Raw genomic sequence first — 15,397 nt, 5'->3', positions numbered from 1 at the left:
TCAAGGTAGTAGAAATAGATAATTAGAGTTGATTTACTATAAATCGGTTGTCTAAATTCTTTTATTTTATAATTTTTTTAAAATTTTAAAATATTAATTTACTCTCTTGATACTTTCGGACTTAACAATAATAAATATATTTATAAAAAATTGATGGATAAAATTAATAACACTTTAATTGAAATGACAAAGCTAAAATATTAAAAATCATGTTATTTTAAGTTAAAATTTGATTATGTATGTATTTTTAGTACTAATGGTTTTTAAGACTATCCATCTATATAAAGGGAAAGATGGGTAATATCTATTACGCCCCAATCTATTGCCATTCCTCTAAATTCAGTATAATTATTTTGAACTGAGATACTCTACCGTATAAATATATTTAAAAATGTAATTTTGATGCTAATATTTTGATCTCCAGATCGTCGGTGAACACCTTCCCTTAAGAATCTCATATGCTTTAAAAGGTCAAATCTCTCGCTTTTTATTTTTATTTTCTTTTTCGCTTTTGCATTCTTCGATCACGAGTCAGTTTTCTCTATGTGATCATTTCTGTTTATCGCTAATTTTTATATAACAATTTTAGGGTTTGCCCCCCTTTTTTATTAGTTATTGTTTTGTTTATGGATAACAGTTATTATTCTCAATTGATTGCTCCTTGCTGTTTTTGCATGATTGTTATGATCTGGGAAATTAAATTTTGATTGGAATTTCAATTAGGGTTCATACTAATCAGCCCAATTCTTGTTTGTGCCAATTTTTCCTCTTTTTATCAGTAATTTTCATGTTTCATTTGTGGACGCATAATTCTCATGTATATGACTTGTATCAGTTGCTGTGGCAGTACATGCCATGTTGCTTTCCCTATGATTTTAAACGTTCATCATCTGATCAATTATGATAATCTCTTCACGAGTGTAATTAGCACAGAGTTTACTCCTTAGAAATCAAAGGGAAGACAGTCTTCCAAATAAATGTTGCGTGATTCTTTATGGGTATTTATGTTTATAATTGTTGAGATACTATAATGCTTGAAACTATATTGTTGCAGGTGTAGTTTTGACTGGTGGAATATGTCCTATTATCAAGAAGATGATGCTGAATACATGGCAGATGAGTATGGCATGGAGGACATAGATGACATGGATGAAGAGTTCCGCGCCAGAGATATGTCTGGCTCGGAGTCTGATGTTGATGAATATGATTTCTCGGTTTGTTTTATGATTTACAAGATACAAATAGGACTTCTTAAAATAAATTCATTCATCATTAACTTAGGCAAATATAAAATAAGGATTTTTTTTTAAAAATTGGGATAAATCTAAAAAATATACACCAACTTTGATCAAATGTGCAATATTATACATGAACTTTGGTTTTGTGCAATTTTATATGTGAAAATTTCATTTGATTCAATATTCACAAATCACTAAAACAATTATAAATATAGAATCATTTTACAATTACATATTGCATACATATATAATCATTTTTATCTAATGTGTAAGTAAATTGATATATTTGTTATCTAAAATGTGTACAATTGAATTACAATCAAAGTTTTAAGTATCTGAACTATAATCACAGTTTGATGTGTATGATTGCATCAAATCAAAGTTCATGTATCAAATTGCAAAGTAGATTAAAGTTCATGTGTAGTTTTGAGATTTATCCCTTAATTTTTTTTTAAGTTTATGTTCTAGTTCTCATGGATTGCTAGCCTTCCTTACATAAGTTGACGGTATTGCAGAATAATAAAATATCTGATACTTCTGCTGCTGAAGCTAGAAGAGGAAAAGACATCCAGGGAATACCTTGGGATCGGCTAAGCATCACTAGGGAAAAGTACAGGCAAACTAGGCTAGAGCAGTACAAGAACTATGAGAATATCCCCCGCTCTGGAGAAGTCTCCGGGAAGGTAAAAGCACTTATAAGTTGCCTGCTTTCCTTCTATAACAGTTCTTGGATCTAACTAGAATGTGCTAAACTGAAATTTCAATTTGTATGTAGGATTGCAAGATTACCAAGAAGGGTGCCTCGTACTATGACTTCAGGCTAAATTCAAGATCTGTGAAATCAACAATACTTCACTTTCAGGTTAGCTGAATGGGAGTTTTCATTCAAGACCTGTGACGTCATAGAAGGATTTATCTTTTTCTTGTTAAAATTCTTTTTCATATCTTGTTGTTTTACAGCCAGTCCTTTCCTTTTTTTACCGCTTCACTGTGATGTGATCATTATTTTGTTAGTGATAGACATATCCATTTGTGGTGATGCAGTTGAGGAACTTGATATGGGCTACATCAAAACATGATGTTTATCTTATGTCACGTTTTTCTGTCATGCATTGGTCTTCGTTGACACACAAGAAGCGTGAAATTCTTAATGTTTCTGGGCATGTGGCACCATCCGAGGTCTGCTCTGGCAGTGATTTGGCACTTTATCTGACTTCTTGGTCTTTTTCCTTTTCTTTTCTTGTTATCCCCCCATATTGGTTCCTCAGATTGATTTGTGTGTTTTTCCCTTTTAGAAACATCCTGGAAGTCTGATGGAAGGTTTTACGCAAACTCAAGTCAGTACTCTTGCAGTAAAGGATAAGCTGCTAGTTGCTGGAGGATTCCAGGGTGAACTAATATGCAAGGTAAGGAGAGCAACTTTTTTCCCTTCAATCCTTCATTGAGAAAAAAGAGGTCAGAAAGAGGGATAAGCCTTTGTGCAGTGATTGCGGAGCTGCTTTTCCATGCAATATAGCTACTTTTCAGTTTTTGCAAGTCACTTGAAGCCTAAAATTATATCTTAACTGTTATAGACAATCTATTGTTGGACATATCTGTCATGCTGTAAGATGGATCTGAGTAAAGGTTCTATTAAGCATTTTAGAGCTAATGATTTTCGCGCTCATTCTGTTTCAAAACTTATCTACTTGTTTGTCTTGTTTTGAACTACTTACTGCTTAAAACTTTGTGAATGACAGGTTAAAAAATGTATTTGGATAGTTTCTGTTTTCCCCTTAGCTCTTGGTTGCTGTTTTCCTGATGCCAGTTATTTAAGAATTCATTAGTTGATTTTGATCTGTAATGTAGCATTTAGATCGACGGGGAATAAGCTTCTGCTCCAGGACAACTTATGATGACAATGCCATTACTAATGCTGTTGAGATTTATGTCACTCCAAGGTATTTCTTGTTTCCTGATCTGCTGGTGGCATTTATCTCAGTCAAGCTGAACCTAATTTGCTTTGTTTTTGAATTACCAGTGGTGCAGTTCACTTTACGGCCTCAAATAATGACTGTGGAGTCAGAGATTTTGATATGGAGAAATTCCAGCTTTCTAAGCATTTTCATTTTCTTTGGCCTGTCAATGTAAGTTCCATATATTGGGATTCCATTGTTTTGGATCCGTAAACATACTCTAATGTTATTCTATGTACCTCTTCGATTTGCAGTATGCTAATTATTGATTCTGTTAATCCAATAAAGGTACATGGTGAGAAACACTAAAAGCCATGCTTGTAATGTTGCTTTTGCAGCATACTTCTCTGAGCCCTGATGGGAAACTTCTAATAATAGTTGGAGACAACCCTGATATTATGTTGGTAGACTCTGATACTGGGAAGGTATTTGTCTGCCTGCTTTCGCAATATTGTTTACATTTTTGGAGATTGCAAAGCATCGGTTGATACTAAAATTCATTGCAGACTGTTATGCCCTTGCATGGACACTTAGACTTCTCATTTGCGTCGGCATGGCATCCTGATGGTGTCACTTTTGCAACTGGGAACCAAGACAAAACATGCCGAATTTGGGATGTTCGAAACTTGTCAAGGTCAGTTGCTGTTCTCAAGGGGAACCTTGGAGCAATACGGTCCATTCGCTACACATCTGATGGTAAGTACATGGCCATGGCTGAGCCTGCTGACTTTGTGCATGTGTATGACGTGAAAAGTGGGTACGAGAATGAACAAGAAATCGATTTCTTTGGTGAGATATCCGGCCTATCCTTTAGTCCCGACACAGAGTCTCTCTTTATTGGCGTATGGGATCGTACATATGGCAGCCTTCTTGAGTATGGCCGGCGGAGGAACTACTTATATCTTGATTCCCTAATGTGAGTTGATCGTGATGCAGGCAAAACAAGCATGTTGGTTAAGTTTATGATATTTGAGGAACTTGTGTCATTTCAAGTTGTAGAAGAGGGTTTACTGTAGATGTAAAATGTAAAATGAAATGAAATCTGTAACTTTAGGTGATTGCTGTTGAATTAGAATTTAGTTTTCTGATGATATAAGATGTTAATGGGAGAAAGGGTAGAATTAGATAAGGTTCTTAAGTTGAACAAAAGTGGAAGACGTGTATGGTTTCCTTGGGTGGGGAGCTACACACTACAGGTTTTAAAATTGAATTTATGAACGGTGGATTTGACTCAACTAAGATTCGTATACTAGTATACCCTAATATTATAAAAAATAGTGATATAATTAAAGGAAGTATTTTTATTTACCTCAACCTGTCATGTGTCGAGCTGTTGTCATGGGTTGAAGCTTTAGCTCGGCTATTCATACGGCCTTAGATGCCGGACAATAAGCTCGACCAACAATGATAAAAGGATATAGTCAATACCCAAAGACACACAAGATTAAAGGCACTTGAGAGAGAAGTTTAACAAGGAGCAATAATAAAAGATATAGTCAATGCCAAAAACCACACACAAGGTTAAAGGCACTTGACAGAAGATAACGTAAGGATAACACTTAATGGATAAAGGCACTTAAGATAGTCAATGCCAAAGCACACACACAAGGTTAAAGGCACTTGAGAGAGAGAGAGAGAGAGAGAGAGAGAGAGAGAGAGAGAGAGAGAGAGAGAGAGAGAGAGAGAAGATACCACAAGGAAAACACTGACGAGATGATAAAGGCACACAAGGAAGATTGTAGGAAAATGCTTCGGTATTTGACCGTCAACAAGCGAACGTCGAACCCGAGGGAGATAAAGTAATCAAAATGCTAAGAACCAAAATGACGTGCAAGGGAAAAACTATTAAGCAACTAAGGCAACTATTTATTACGACAATGGTAAAGAAATGATTTCTTACAATTCCTAATAAGAAAATAAACGTGCAAAAATCCAATTATCTAAATTAACAAATAGGCTACAATAGTGATTGGTTAATTTCCATGCTAACAGTGAATTTTTGCATAAGGGATTTAATCACTAATTTTTTCATTTATTAAAATCTCACATTCAGTATATTCAATAGATATTGCTCGTTTGAGTATACTTTCAGTAGAATTAATGGGTATGACTCGATTGAGCATACTTTCAATAAAACCAGTGGGTATGGTTAGATTGAGCATACTTCCAATAGAATCAGTATCTCATTTTTTTCAAGATCATGCTATTACACAAAATCATATTTAGTAAAATTATATCAACATAGAATATAAAAATTGTTAGAAGTATAAATAATCGTACAAACTTATAGGATTGATTTGTAGTAACGGCTCAGAATATCTCAATTAGTCGGGCTTGTCTCTTCGAATTATTAGCTTGGCGCTTATGGAAGAATCAAAATCTTTTCATCTTTCAAAGGAAATCCTGGAACTCTAGTGAGATCATTATAGTTTCTATGTGTTGGGCCAAATAATCTTCTTTGGCTCCTAGAGATGGTTCGACTGATAACATATGTTTACCTCATGAGGAGCCTTTACCCAGGGATTGGACCTTTCTTAATACGATGGTGCTGTTCAAGTAACATCAAGAAGAGCAGTTACTGGAGGGGTGGCATGGGGACGGTACTGGTGATTGGATGATTGGTTATAATAGATTGCTAGGGAATTGCTCGATTTTTTACGCTAAAATTTGGGGCATTTTGGATGGCTTAAAACTTATCCAACGTAGGGGTCTTAGCAATGTGGTTATTCATTTTGATAGCTTAGAGGTAGTCAAAGCTATTCATGGCAATATTTCGAAGATCTCAAACTCTACCCTGATCAGAAGAATACACTGTATTTTGTCCTAAGAAAGTCAGTAGATTTTAAGATATATCCCCAGGGAGGAGAATCAATGTGCTGACTATCTTGCCAAATTGGCCTTTGAAAGGAAAGATGATTTACAACTGGTTGAGACCCCTCTAGATGCAGTGTTAGATCTCCTTAATTCAGATAAAGAGAGGAATTTTTGTACCTCTCGAATATTTCATGCAATTTAATTTTGTTAGGCTTCTTTTCACAAAAAAAATAAAATAAAATGGGATTGTTTAGTTTTAAGTGGTAAAATGACTAAAATACCCTTAAGGTTAAATTCTTACAAATAGTTTTAAAATGGTTCACAAATCACTTCCGAAATAAGATTAGACAGTTATTAGTTAGAATTGAGGTGTTATAAGGCTGGAGTGTCTTTTGGGGTGGTTTTGTGCTGGAGAGTCACTTTGGTGGTTTTGTGCTAAGGTTTGGGGTGTCACAAAATTCACATCTCATGAAATTATTTCAAAGGAATAACTCATCTTATATATATACTTACCGAATAATACAATGTATAAAAGCAACGTTTTTAAATAATTTAGATTACAGAAACACAAATCGTAAATTCCAAGCTATTCGTTGTTGACTTTATCTTTTCCTTTCTTTTTCGAGGATTCCGGAACAATGTTAGCCAAGGATTGAAATGATTAAAATAAATTAACAATACAAAACCTAATTCACATTCAATTACAAAATTTGTACTATTTTTGCATAAAGTTTGATTTAGTCCCTAAAACTGAAACTAACTTAACTTCCACATTTAACCTCAAATTTTTATACCAATTTCACTCTAATCCAAATTTAGCTCCCTATTTCTCAATTCTACCCCATAATTTTGAATTTTCATAATTTGGTCCCTATTATTTAAAATCAACAATTAACTTCACAATTTAGTCCTTTTTCACTTCTAACCTTAAAAATCTATCAAATTAATCCCTAAAGCTTTAACTACTCAATAATGATAATATCTAAAATCTTAAGTAGCACTGAAAAATAGTATATAGGTCAGCTAGCTCGAAGTACCGAGATTTCGAAAATATAAAAATTACAAGGAAATGACTAAATTTAGCATACCAATTTTTGAGCTTGAATAATGAATTCCTTAGCCGTTCGTAGTTTCTTTCTTCCCAAGGGGTTTCGAAATTTGCATGTGAAAAGAGAAAGAACATTTTCTCTTTCAATCCAACAAGCTTTTATCATTTTCTTTTTAATTTCATTTTGTTTTCATTTTATAAATTAAACCGTAATTTGACTAAAGCTTTTAAAAATAAAATACATATATATCGGCCACACAAATCTATACATATAATTATGGTTTATTCACTTAATAAGTCCCCCAATCATAATTTAATTCTTAATTTCATTATAGTTCAACTTCTAACACTTAAGCAATTTAGTCCTTATATTTATTTGAAGCGCTAATTCGATAAAATTTCTTAACTGAAATTTGATTCGCCTCTTATATAACTCCATAAATATTTAATAAAAATATTTACAAGTCTGATTTACGGAAATGATGTCCCGAAACCATACTTTTCGTTACCCCTAATTTTCGGATCATTACAATTAACTTAAAATGATTAAAAATATTAAATAAAAGTAGCAATAATTAAATTGAAGTGGGACGGGGATGAAAGCATCCAACATTCATAGATATAGTAATGTTTTCAAGATTATAAATATATAGTAAAGCGGGGTGAGTGATGGAGTAGAGTGGATTTAACAATATCTACTTGCCCCGCTCCGTTGTCATTCCTAAGTATAGATTTATTACTTTGTAAAAAAGAAATCACTTTAGTTAATTTCAACAGAGTTGGTGTATAGTTAAGTGTATATATATATATATAAAAATGTAAATTTGATGTTAACTAGTATGGTTTCACTCATGCTCCATATTGGATTAATTATTATTTTTTGATTAAATTATAATGTAAAAAATTTAAAGGTTACAATAAACTCAAAGTTCTTTTACTCTTTATATATTTAGAATTTAATCTCCATACTTCTATTTTTAGGAATTTAATCTCTTTACTTTTTGAATTTAAAAATTTAGGTCCATTTGGAATATATAAAGCATTTAGACTATCTAATGGAGGTAGTAAACTAAGTCAAAATTAACGTATAGAAATTAAATTTCAAATTTAAGCGAAAATATACTATTTTTATATTATCTCAAAAATGTAAAAATAAAAGGATTGAAACTGAAATTTAACCATTATCTTCTCATGTAAGAAAAATCGAAAAGGATTTGTGTAATGTAAGAAGGCCCCAGTAATTACTTTTATATGAGTACAGATATTTTGATCTGCAGATCGTCGGTAATCACCTTCCCGTAAGAATCTCTTACATGGTCAATTCTCTCGCTTTTTATTTTTTATTTTCTTGTTCGCTTTTGCATTCTTCGATCTCGAGTCAGTTTTCTTTATGTGATCATTTCTGTTTATCGCTTCATAGGTGCGTGCGGATGTTAATTACTTTCCTATAACAATTTTGGAGTTTGCCCCCTTTCTTTGAAATTAATTATTTTTTTGTTTATGGATAACAGTTATTATTCTCAATTGATTGTTCCCTGCTGTTGTTGCATGATTGTTATGATCCGGGACATTAATTTTTGGTTGGAATTTCAATTAGGGTTCATACTAGCCCAGTTCTTCTTTGTGCCATTTTTTCCTCTTTTTACCGGTAATTGCGTGTTTCATTCATGGACACATAATTCTCATGTATATAAATTTGATGAAGACTTGGCTTTTCTGTTAGGCCCCCAACATCCAGTAGGATGAATAATTCCGCAAATGGGAATGTAAAATAGAAAGAAAAAAAAAAAAAGCTCCCAAATCTAGAGACAAAGTTGTTTTACTCTTGCTTTTCGGATATTTCATGCTTGAATAAAAACGCAAATCTCTTATATGTCTTAACATGATTATGGCATAATTGAATTGAAAATGTTGCAAAAATAACTTCAAAATGTAGTTAATTTCTCGAAATTACATATGGCGGCATTGACTTGTGCACTCTCAGTCTTTAATTAGTTTATCTATATGCTGATGGAAGTATTTCGAACATGTTGAGAATTGGCATAAAACTGTTAGTAATATAAAGGATTTGTGATTCTATGGGCATGTTATTTTAGATATTTGTTTCCATCTCCCTTTCTTTTTCCTTTAGCTGGATTCCTATGTATAAGAGTAGGTTTAATTTTCTTTGTAATGTGACTAGAATGAGGTTTTAGTATCCTTTACTACCACTTGTACGATATCCTTAAATTAGACTGTTGGATAATTTAATTATAATTAATGTTAATCCATTTTATTGTCTTAAACATATCATTTTTTATATTGTAACTTGTATCAGTTGTTGCGGCAGTACATGCCATGTTGCTTTTTCCTATGATTTTAAATGTCGTCATCTGATCAATTTTGATCATCTCTTCACCAGTGTACGTAGCACAGAGTTTACTCCTTAGAAATCAATGGGAAGAGTATCTTCCAATTAAATGTTGTGTGACTCTCTACGGGTATTTATTTTATAATTGTTGGGTTACCATAATGCTTGAAGCTATATTGGTGCAGGTGTAGTTTTGTCTGGTGGAATATGTCCTATTACCAAGAAGATGATGCTGAATACATAGCAGAAGAGTATGACATGGAGGACATAGATGACATGGATGAAGAGTTCTGCGGCAGAGATATGTCTGGCTCGGAGTCTGATGTTGATGAATTTGATTACTCGGTTTGTTTGATGATTTACAAGATGCAAATTGGACTTAAATTAAATTCATTCATAACTTAGGAAAACGTAAAATAAGGGTTTTTTTTATTTTTAAAAATTGGGATAAATCTCAAAACTATACATCAACTTTGAACAAATGTGCAATGTTATACATAAAATTTGATTTTGTGCAATTTTATACTTGAAATTTTCATTTGATTCAATTTTCACAAATCATTAACACAATTATAAATAAAGAGCTACCTTACAATTATATATTGCATATATAAATAATTATCTTTATCTAATAAATAAATAAAATTGATATAATTATTTTTTAAAATGCGTACAGTTGAATCAAAATCAAAGTTTTAAGTATACATTTGAACTACAATTAAAGTTTCATGTGTATGATTGCATCAAATCAAAGTTTATGTATCAAATTGCACATTAGATTGAAGTTAATGTGTAATTTTTGAGATTTAAAGTTTCTGTTCTAGTTCTCATGGATTGCTAGCCAGCCTAACATAAGTTGACGGTATTGCAGAATAATAAAATATCTGATACTTCTGCTGCTGAAGCTAGAAGAGGAAAAGACATCCAGGGAATACCTTGGGATCAGCTCAGCATCACTAGGGAAAAATACAGGCAAACTAGGCTAGAACAGTACAAGAACTATGAGAATATCCCCCACTCTGGGGAAGTGTCAGGGAAGGTAAGAGTACTTAAAAGTTGCCCGCTTTCCTTCTAAAATATGTTAAATTGAAATTTCAAATTGTATGTAGGATTGCAAGATTACCAAGAAGGGTGCCTCATACTATGACTTCAGGCTAAATTCAAGATCTGTGAAATCAACAATACTTCATTTTCAGGTTAGCTGAATGGGAATTTTCATTCAAGACCTGTGATGTCATAGAAGGATTTATCTTTTTCTTGTTAAAGTTGTCATAGAAGGATTTATATTTTTCTTGTTAAAGTTCTTTCTCATATCTTGTAGTTTTACGGCCAGTCCTTTCCTCGTTTACTGCTTGACTGTGGTGTGATCATTATTGTTAGTGATAGACATATCAATTTGTGGTGATGCAGTTGAGGAACCTGGTATGGGCTACATCAAAACATGATGTTTATCTCATGTCACAATTTTCTGTCATGCATTGGTCTTCATTGACACACAAGAAGCGTGAAATTCTTAATGTTTCTGGGCATGTGGCACCATCTGAGGTCTGTGTTCTGGCAGTGATTTGGCACTTTATCTGACTTGTTGGTCTTCTTCCTTCTCTTTTCTTGTTATCCCCCCATATTGTTTCCTCAGATTGATTTGCGTGTTTTTCCCTTTTAGAAACATCCTGGAAGTCTGATGGAAGGTTTTACGCAAACCTTAGTCAGTACTCTTGCAGTAAAGGATAAGCTGCTAGTTGCTGGAGGATTCCAGGGTGAACTAATATGCAAGGTAAGGAGAGCAACTTTTTTCCCTTCAATCCTTCATTGAGAAAAAAGAGGTCAGAAAGAGGGATAAGCCTTTGTGCAGTGATTGCGGAGCTGCTTTTCCATGCAATATAGCTACTTTTCAGTTTTTGCAAGTCACTTGGAGCCTAACATTTATATCTTAACTGTTATAGACAATCTATTGTTGGACATATCTGTGATCCTTTAAGATGGATGTGAGTAGAAGGTTCTATTATGCATTTTAGAGCTAATGATTTTGTGCTCATTCTGTTCCAAACCTTATCTACTTGTTTGTCTTGTTTTGAACTACTTACTGCTTAAAACTTTGTGAATGACAGGTAAAAAAATGTATTTGGATAGTTTCTCTTTTCCCCTTTGCTCTTGGTTGCTGTTTTCCTGATGCCAGTTATTTAAGACTTAATTAGTCGATTTTGATCTGTAATGTAGCATTTAGATCGACCTGGAATAAGCTTCTGCTCCAGGACAACTTATGATGACAATGCCATTACAAATGCTGTTGAGATTTATGTCACTCCAAGGTATTTCTTGTTTCCTGATCTGCTGTTGACATTGATCTCAGTCAACCTGAACCTAATTTGCTTTGTTCCTGAATTACCAGTGGTGCAGTTCACTTTACGGCCTCAAATAATGACTGTGGAGTCAGAGATTTTGATATGGAGAAATATCAGCTTTCCAAGCATTTTCATTTTCTTTGGCCTGTCAATGTAAGTTACATACATTGGGATTTCATTGTTTCAGATCTGTAAACATACACTAATGTTATTTTGTGTATTATTAATTCTGATTCTGTTAATCCAATAAAGGCAAATGGTGAGAAATACTTAAAAGCTATGCTTATAATGTTGCTTTTGCAGCATACTTCTCTGAGCCCTGATGGGAAACTTCTAATAATAGTTGGAGACAACCCTGATATTATGTTGGTAGACTCTGATACAGGGAAGGTACTTGTCATCCTGCTTTTGCAATATTGTTTACATTTTTGGAGATTGCAAAGCATCAGCTGATACTGAAATTAATTGCAGACTGTTATGCCCTTGCGTGGACACTTGGACTTTTCATTTGCGTCAGCATGGCATCCTGATGGTGTCACTTTTGCAACTGGGAACCAAGACAAAACATGCCGAATTTGGGATGTTCGAAACTTGTCAAAGTCAATTGCTGTTCTAAAGGGAAACCTTGGAGCAATACGGTCCATTCGCTACACATCTGATGGTAAGTACATGGCCATGGCTGAGCCTGCTGACTTTGTGCATGTGTATGACGTGAAAAGTGGGTACGAGAATGAGCAAGAAATCGATTTCTTTGGTGAGATATCCGGCCTATCCTTTAGTCCGGACACAGAGTCTCTCTTTATTGGTGTATGGGATCGTACATATGGCAGCCTTCTTGAGTATGGCCGGCAGAGGAACTACTTATATCTTGATTCCCTAATGTGAGTTGGTTGTGATGAAGGCAAAACAAGTATGTTGGTGTAGTTTATGATATTTGAGGAACTTGTACCATTTCAAGCTGTAGAAGAGGGTTTACTGTAGATGTAAATGTAAAATGGAACGAATTATGTAACTTTAGTTGATTGCTGTTGAATTAGAATTTAGTTTTCTGATGGTATAAGATGTTAATGGGAGAGGGGAATTAGGTAGTGTTCTTAATTTGAACAAGAGTGATAGACGTGTAAGGTTTCCTTTGGGGGGGAGCTACACACTTTACAGGTTTTAAATTTGAATTTATGAACAGTGGAATTGACTCAACTAAGATTCCTATACTAGTATACCCAAATATATTAACTAAAAAATAGTGATAAATACCCAAATATATTAAATAAAAATAGTGATAAATAGTCAAAGAAGTATTTTTTTAGATTTGTCTATGATTGAGGCTTTAGCTTGGCTCAGCATGTAACCTTAAGACACAACGCTTAAGTTCGACAACCGTTCAACAATCGACAATGATAAAGGAAAAACAAACAATGCCAAAAGCAAAAGGACACACAAGGTTAAAGGCAAGATAACACTTAAAAGAGAGGATGAAAGCAAACAAGGAAGATTATAGGAGAATGCTTTGAAATTGTATTAACTTAGTACGCCCTCAAGTACTTACACTATCCTTTCCAACACATTTTCCTAGTTTACTCTACTAGACTGTTTGTGCTCTACATATAGTTGGAAGGGTGCCTCTTTATTAATAGGCAACCTTAAAATGATCCTCCGACTATTGCTCACGGATTTGGACCGTTAGGAATCATTCCTAGGCAACCCAAAATGATCTTACTATTATTACTCACCGATTTGGATTTTGGGATTCATTCACACACAAGAATCCAAGTCAAAGGTGGTTAAGACCTCTTTAGGGTGGTTACTGACCGTCCCACAGTATACGAACGCCGATCAAAGAATCAACACAAAATTATAAAAAATTAAAGCAACTTATCTGCAAGTGTGACAAGCCAATTGTAGTATTTTTGTTACAATGAAAGATAAAGTATTCTAAGGATTTGAACCCAAGAGAGATTAAGTAATAAAGTAACTAACAATGAAAATGAATGCAAATATGAACTCCAGCTAGCTACTCACTAAGTATTATAGTGTGACAAATCATCATCAAATACTAACTACACTAACTTACACTTAGAAGGACTAAATTGCAAAACAGACAAAAATGCACAAATATAATTCAATGGACTAAAGAGGTTGGTTGATTTCCATGTTGCTAGTCAATTCTTGGATTAGGGTTCTAAATAGTTCAAACTCTTAATTGGTTCAATTTTACCTTTCGGTTACTATTTTACCCAATTAGACAATTTAGTCTAGTGTATCTCTCGATTTCACTAAACTAAATTGGGACAATCTAATTGGTTCTCAATAAGCTCTCTTCTTGGTTTCAGCTATCTAAATGTTTACCTAGAGGCGTCAATTCTAGGTTTTAAAATTTATTTAATTTAGTCTAATTTTTACGATTTAATCCTTGACCAAAAAACTAAACATGCAATATTTCCATCAAACAACCACAATAAGATTAGTGACTACCCATCATCAACACACAAACATTAGACATGTAACAACCCGATTTCTAGTGATGCCAAAAATTACAAATTTGGGACCTTGTTTCCCTAAACTGAGTCCGTAAATATTAAATAGCGATGTTTACAGAGTTAATATATGGATGGATTCAGATTCGATTAGTCAATTTAGCCAAAATTATGATTAATTTGGGGCCAATAACTAAATTGTAAAATGTTAATTGATATAGATTTCTAATTAGGAAAATGTTTGTGGACTTAACAGTTATCTAAAGGGCCAAAATGGTTAGTAAACCATATTTAATTATGTTCTAGTGGACGATAGATGTTTGTTAATTAGGACACAGCCTGTGACACAACCATGTGGCCCTAATTTGAATATCCACATGAGCAAACACACGGGCTAGGACAAGGCCGTGTGTCCAGACTTCTAATATCCACACGGTTTGGGCAATGTCACACGGTCTGGCTACACAGCCGTGTGACCCCTGTTTTCAAAATTTTTAATTTTTTCTGAAATTTTCTATTTTGTTTCAAAATGAACCCCGAACATTTTCAAACTATTTTTAGGGCCCAGGAGGCTTGGATTAAGGTCGTAATTGTATTTATTCATTAATTTTATTGATGTATTGATTGTTGTTATTGAAATTGCATTTTTGAAGTACTTGTTTAGTTTTGTATTGTAATACTCTATAACCTTAATCTAGTGATGGAGATGAGTTAGGAGTGTTATAGAATTTATTAGATATAGATGAAGTAAACCTAGAAACTGTTAGAGACTTATTAATGGATAAAATGTAAATATTTTAATTAAGCATGTGTAGTTAACTCTTGAGAGTTTGTGACTTATATTGGAAAAAAAGTTAATATTTTGTTTTGTATTCACTCATGTTGATACGATTTTGAGAATAAAATTTGAGTTCAATTAGAACTCGTGCATGTGTGAAGCATAAACAATTCAAGATCTTCACATTAAAGTTATCAATACCTAATATTTCATAAATGATAATCTGTAGTATTTATAAAATAATATGATTTCAAAATAATCAAATTATATAACGTGGAATTGGAACCAATTATTAGAATCAAAGAAAAAAATACAATGATATATTGATTTCTCTACCTTAAATCTTTTTTTTTTCTATTGTTACACAAACCCTTAATCACGGTCGCTATAATTCAGTG

The 15,397-nt window shown here is 33.3% G+C and overlaps 2 protein-coding genes across 4 annotated transcripts; both read left to right on the top strand.

Annotated features, from left to right (window-relative positions):
* Positions 1 to 295: 295 nt before the first annotated feature.
* LOC107931170 (uncharacterized WD repeat-containing protein C2A9.03) lies at positions 296 to 4,428 on the top strand. The gene is made up of 10 exons (XM_016862984.2): positions 296 to 470; positions 1,055 to 1,214; positions 1,754 to 1,921; positions 2,014 to 2,100; positions 2,283 to 2,417; positions 2,534 to 2,644; positions 3,087 to 3,178; positions 3,259 to 3,364; positions 3,532 to 3,618; positions 3,700 to 4,428. The coding sequence occupies exons 2-10, from the start codon at positions 1,077 to 1,079 to the stop codon at positions 4,111 to 4,113; spliced, it is 1,338 nt and encodes a 445-aa protein (XP_016718473.1). The 5' UTR covers positions 296 to 470; positions 1,055 to 1,076; the 3' UTR covers positions 4,114 to 4,428.
* Positions 4,429 to 8,238: 3,810 nt separating this feature from the next.
* On the top strand, positions 8,239 to 12,804 carry LOC107931167 (uncharacterized WD repeat-containing protein C2A9.03). 3 transcript variants are annotated; one of them, XM_016862975.2, is made up of 10 exons: positions 8,239 to 8,353; positions 9,591 to 9,750; positions 10,277 to 10,444; positions 10,515 to 10,601; positions 10,816 to 10,950; positions 11,069 to 11,179; positions 11,623 to 11,714; positions 11,795 to 11,900; positions 12,051 to 12,137; positions 12,219 to 12,804. In XM_016862975.2, the coding sequence occupies exons 1-10, from the start codon at positions 8,307 to 8,309 to the stop codon at positions 12,630 to 12,632; spliced, it is 1,407 nt and encodes a 468-aa protein (XP_016718464.2). In that variant the 5' UTR covers positions 8,239 to 8,306; the 3' UTR covers positions 12,633 to 12,804. The 3 variants fall into 3 exon arrangements, with proteins under 3 accessions (XP_016718464.2, XP_016718465.2, XP_016718463.2); XM_016862976.2 differs by having other exon boundaries at positions 8,276 to 8,371; XM_016862974.2 differs by having other exon boundaries at positions 8,336 to 8,475.
* Positions 12,805 to 15,397: the final 2,593 nt, after the last annotated feature.

This window comes from Gossypium hirsutum, chromosome A04 (genome assembly GCF_007990345.1).
Source record: "Gossypium hirsutum isolate 1008001.06 chromosome A04, Gossypium_hirsutum_v2.1, whole genome shotgun sequence".
Classification (NCBI taxonomy): domain Eukaryota; kingdom Viridiplantae; phylum Streptophyta; class Magnoliopsida; order Malvales; family Malvaceae; genus Gossypium; species Gossypium hirsutum.
The sequence above is the reverse complement of the archived record's forward strand: the minus strand, read 5'-3'. Positions and strand labels throughout refer to the sequence as shown.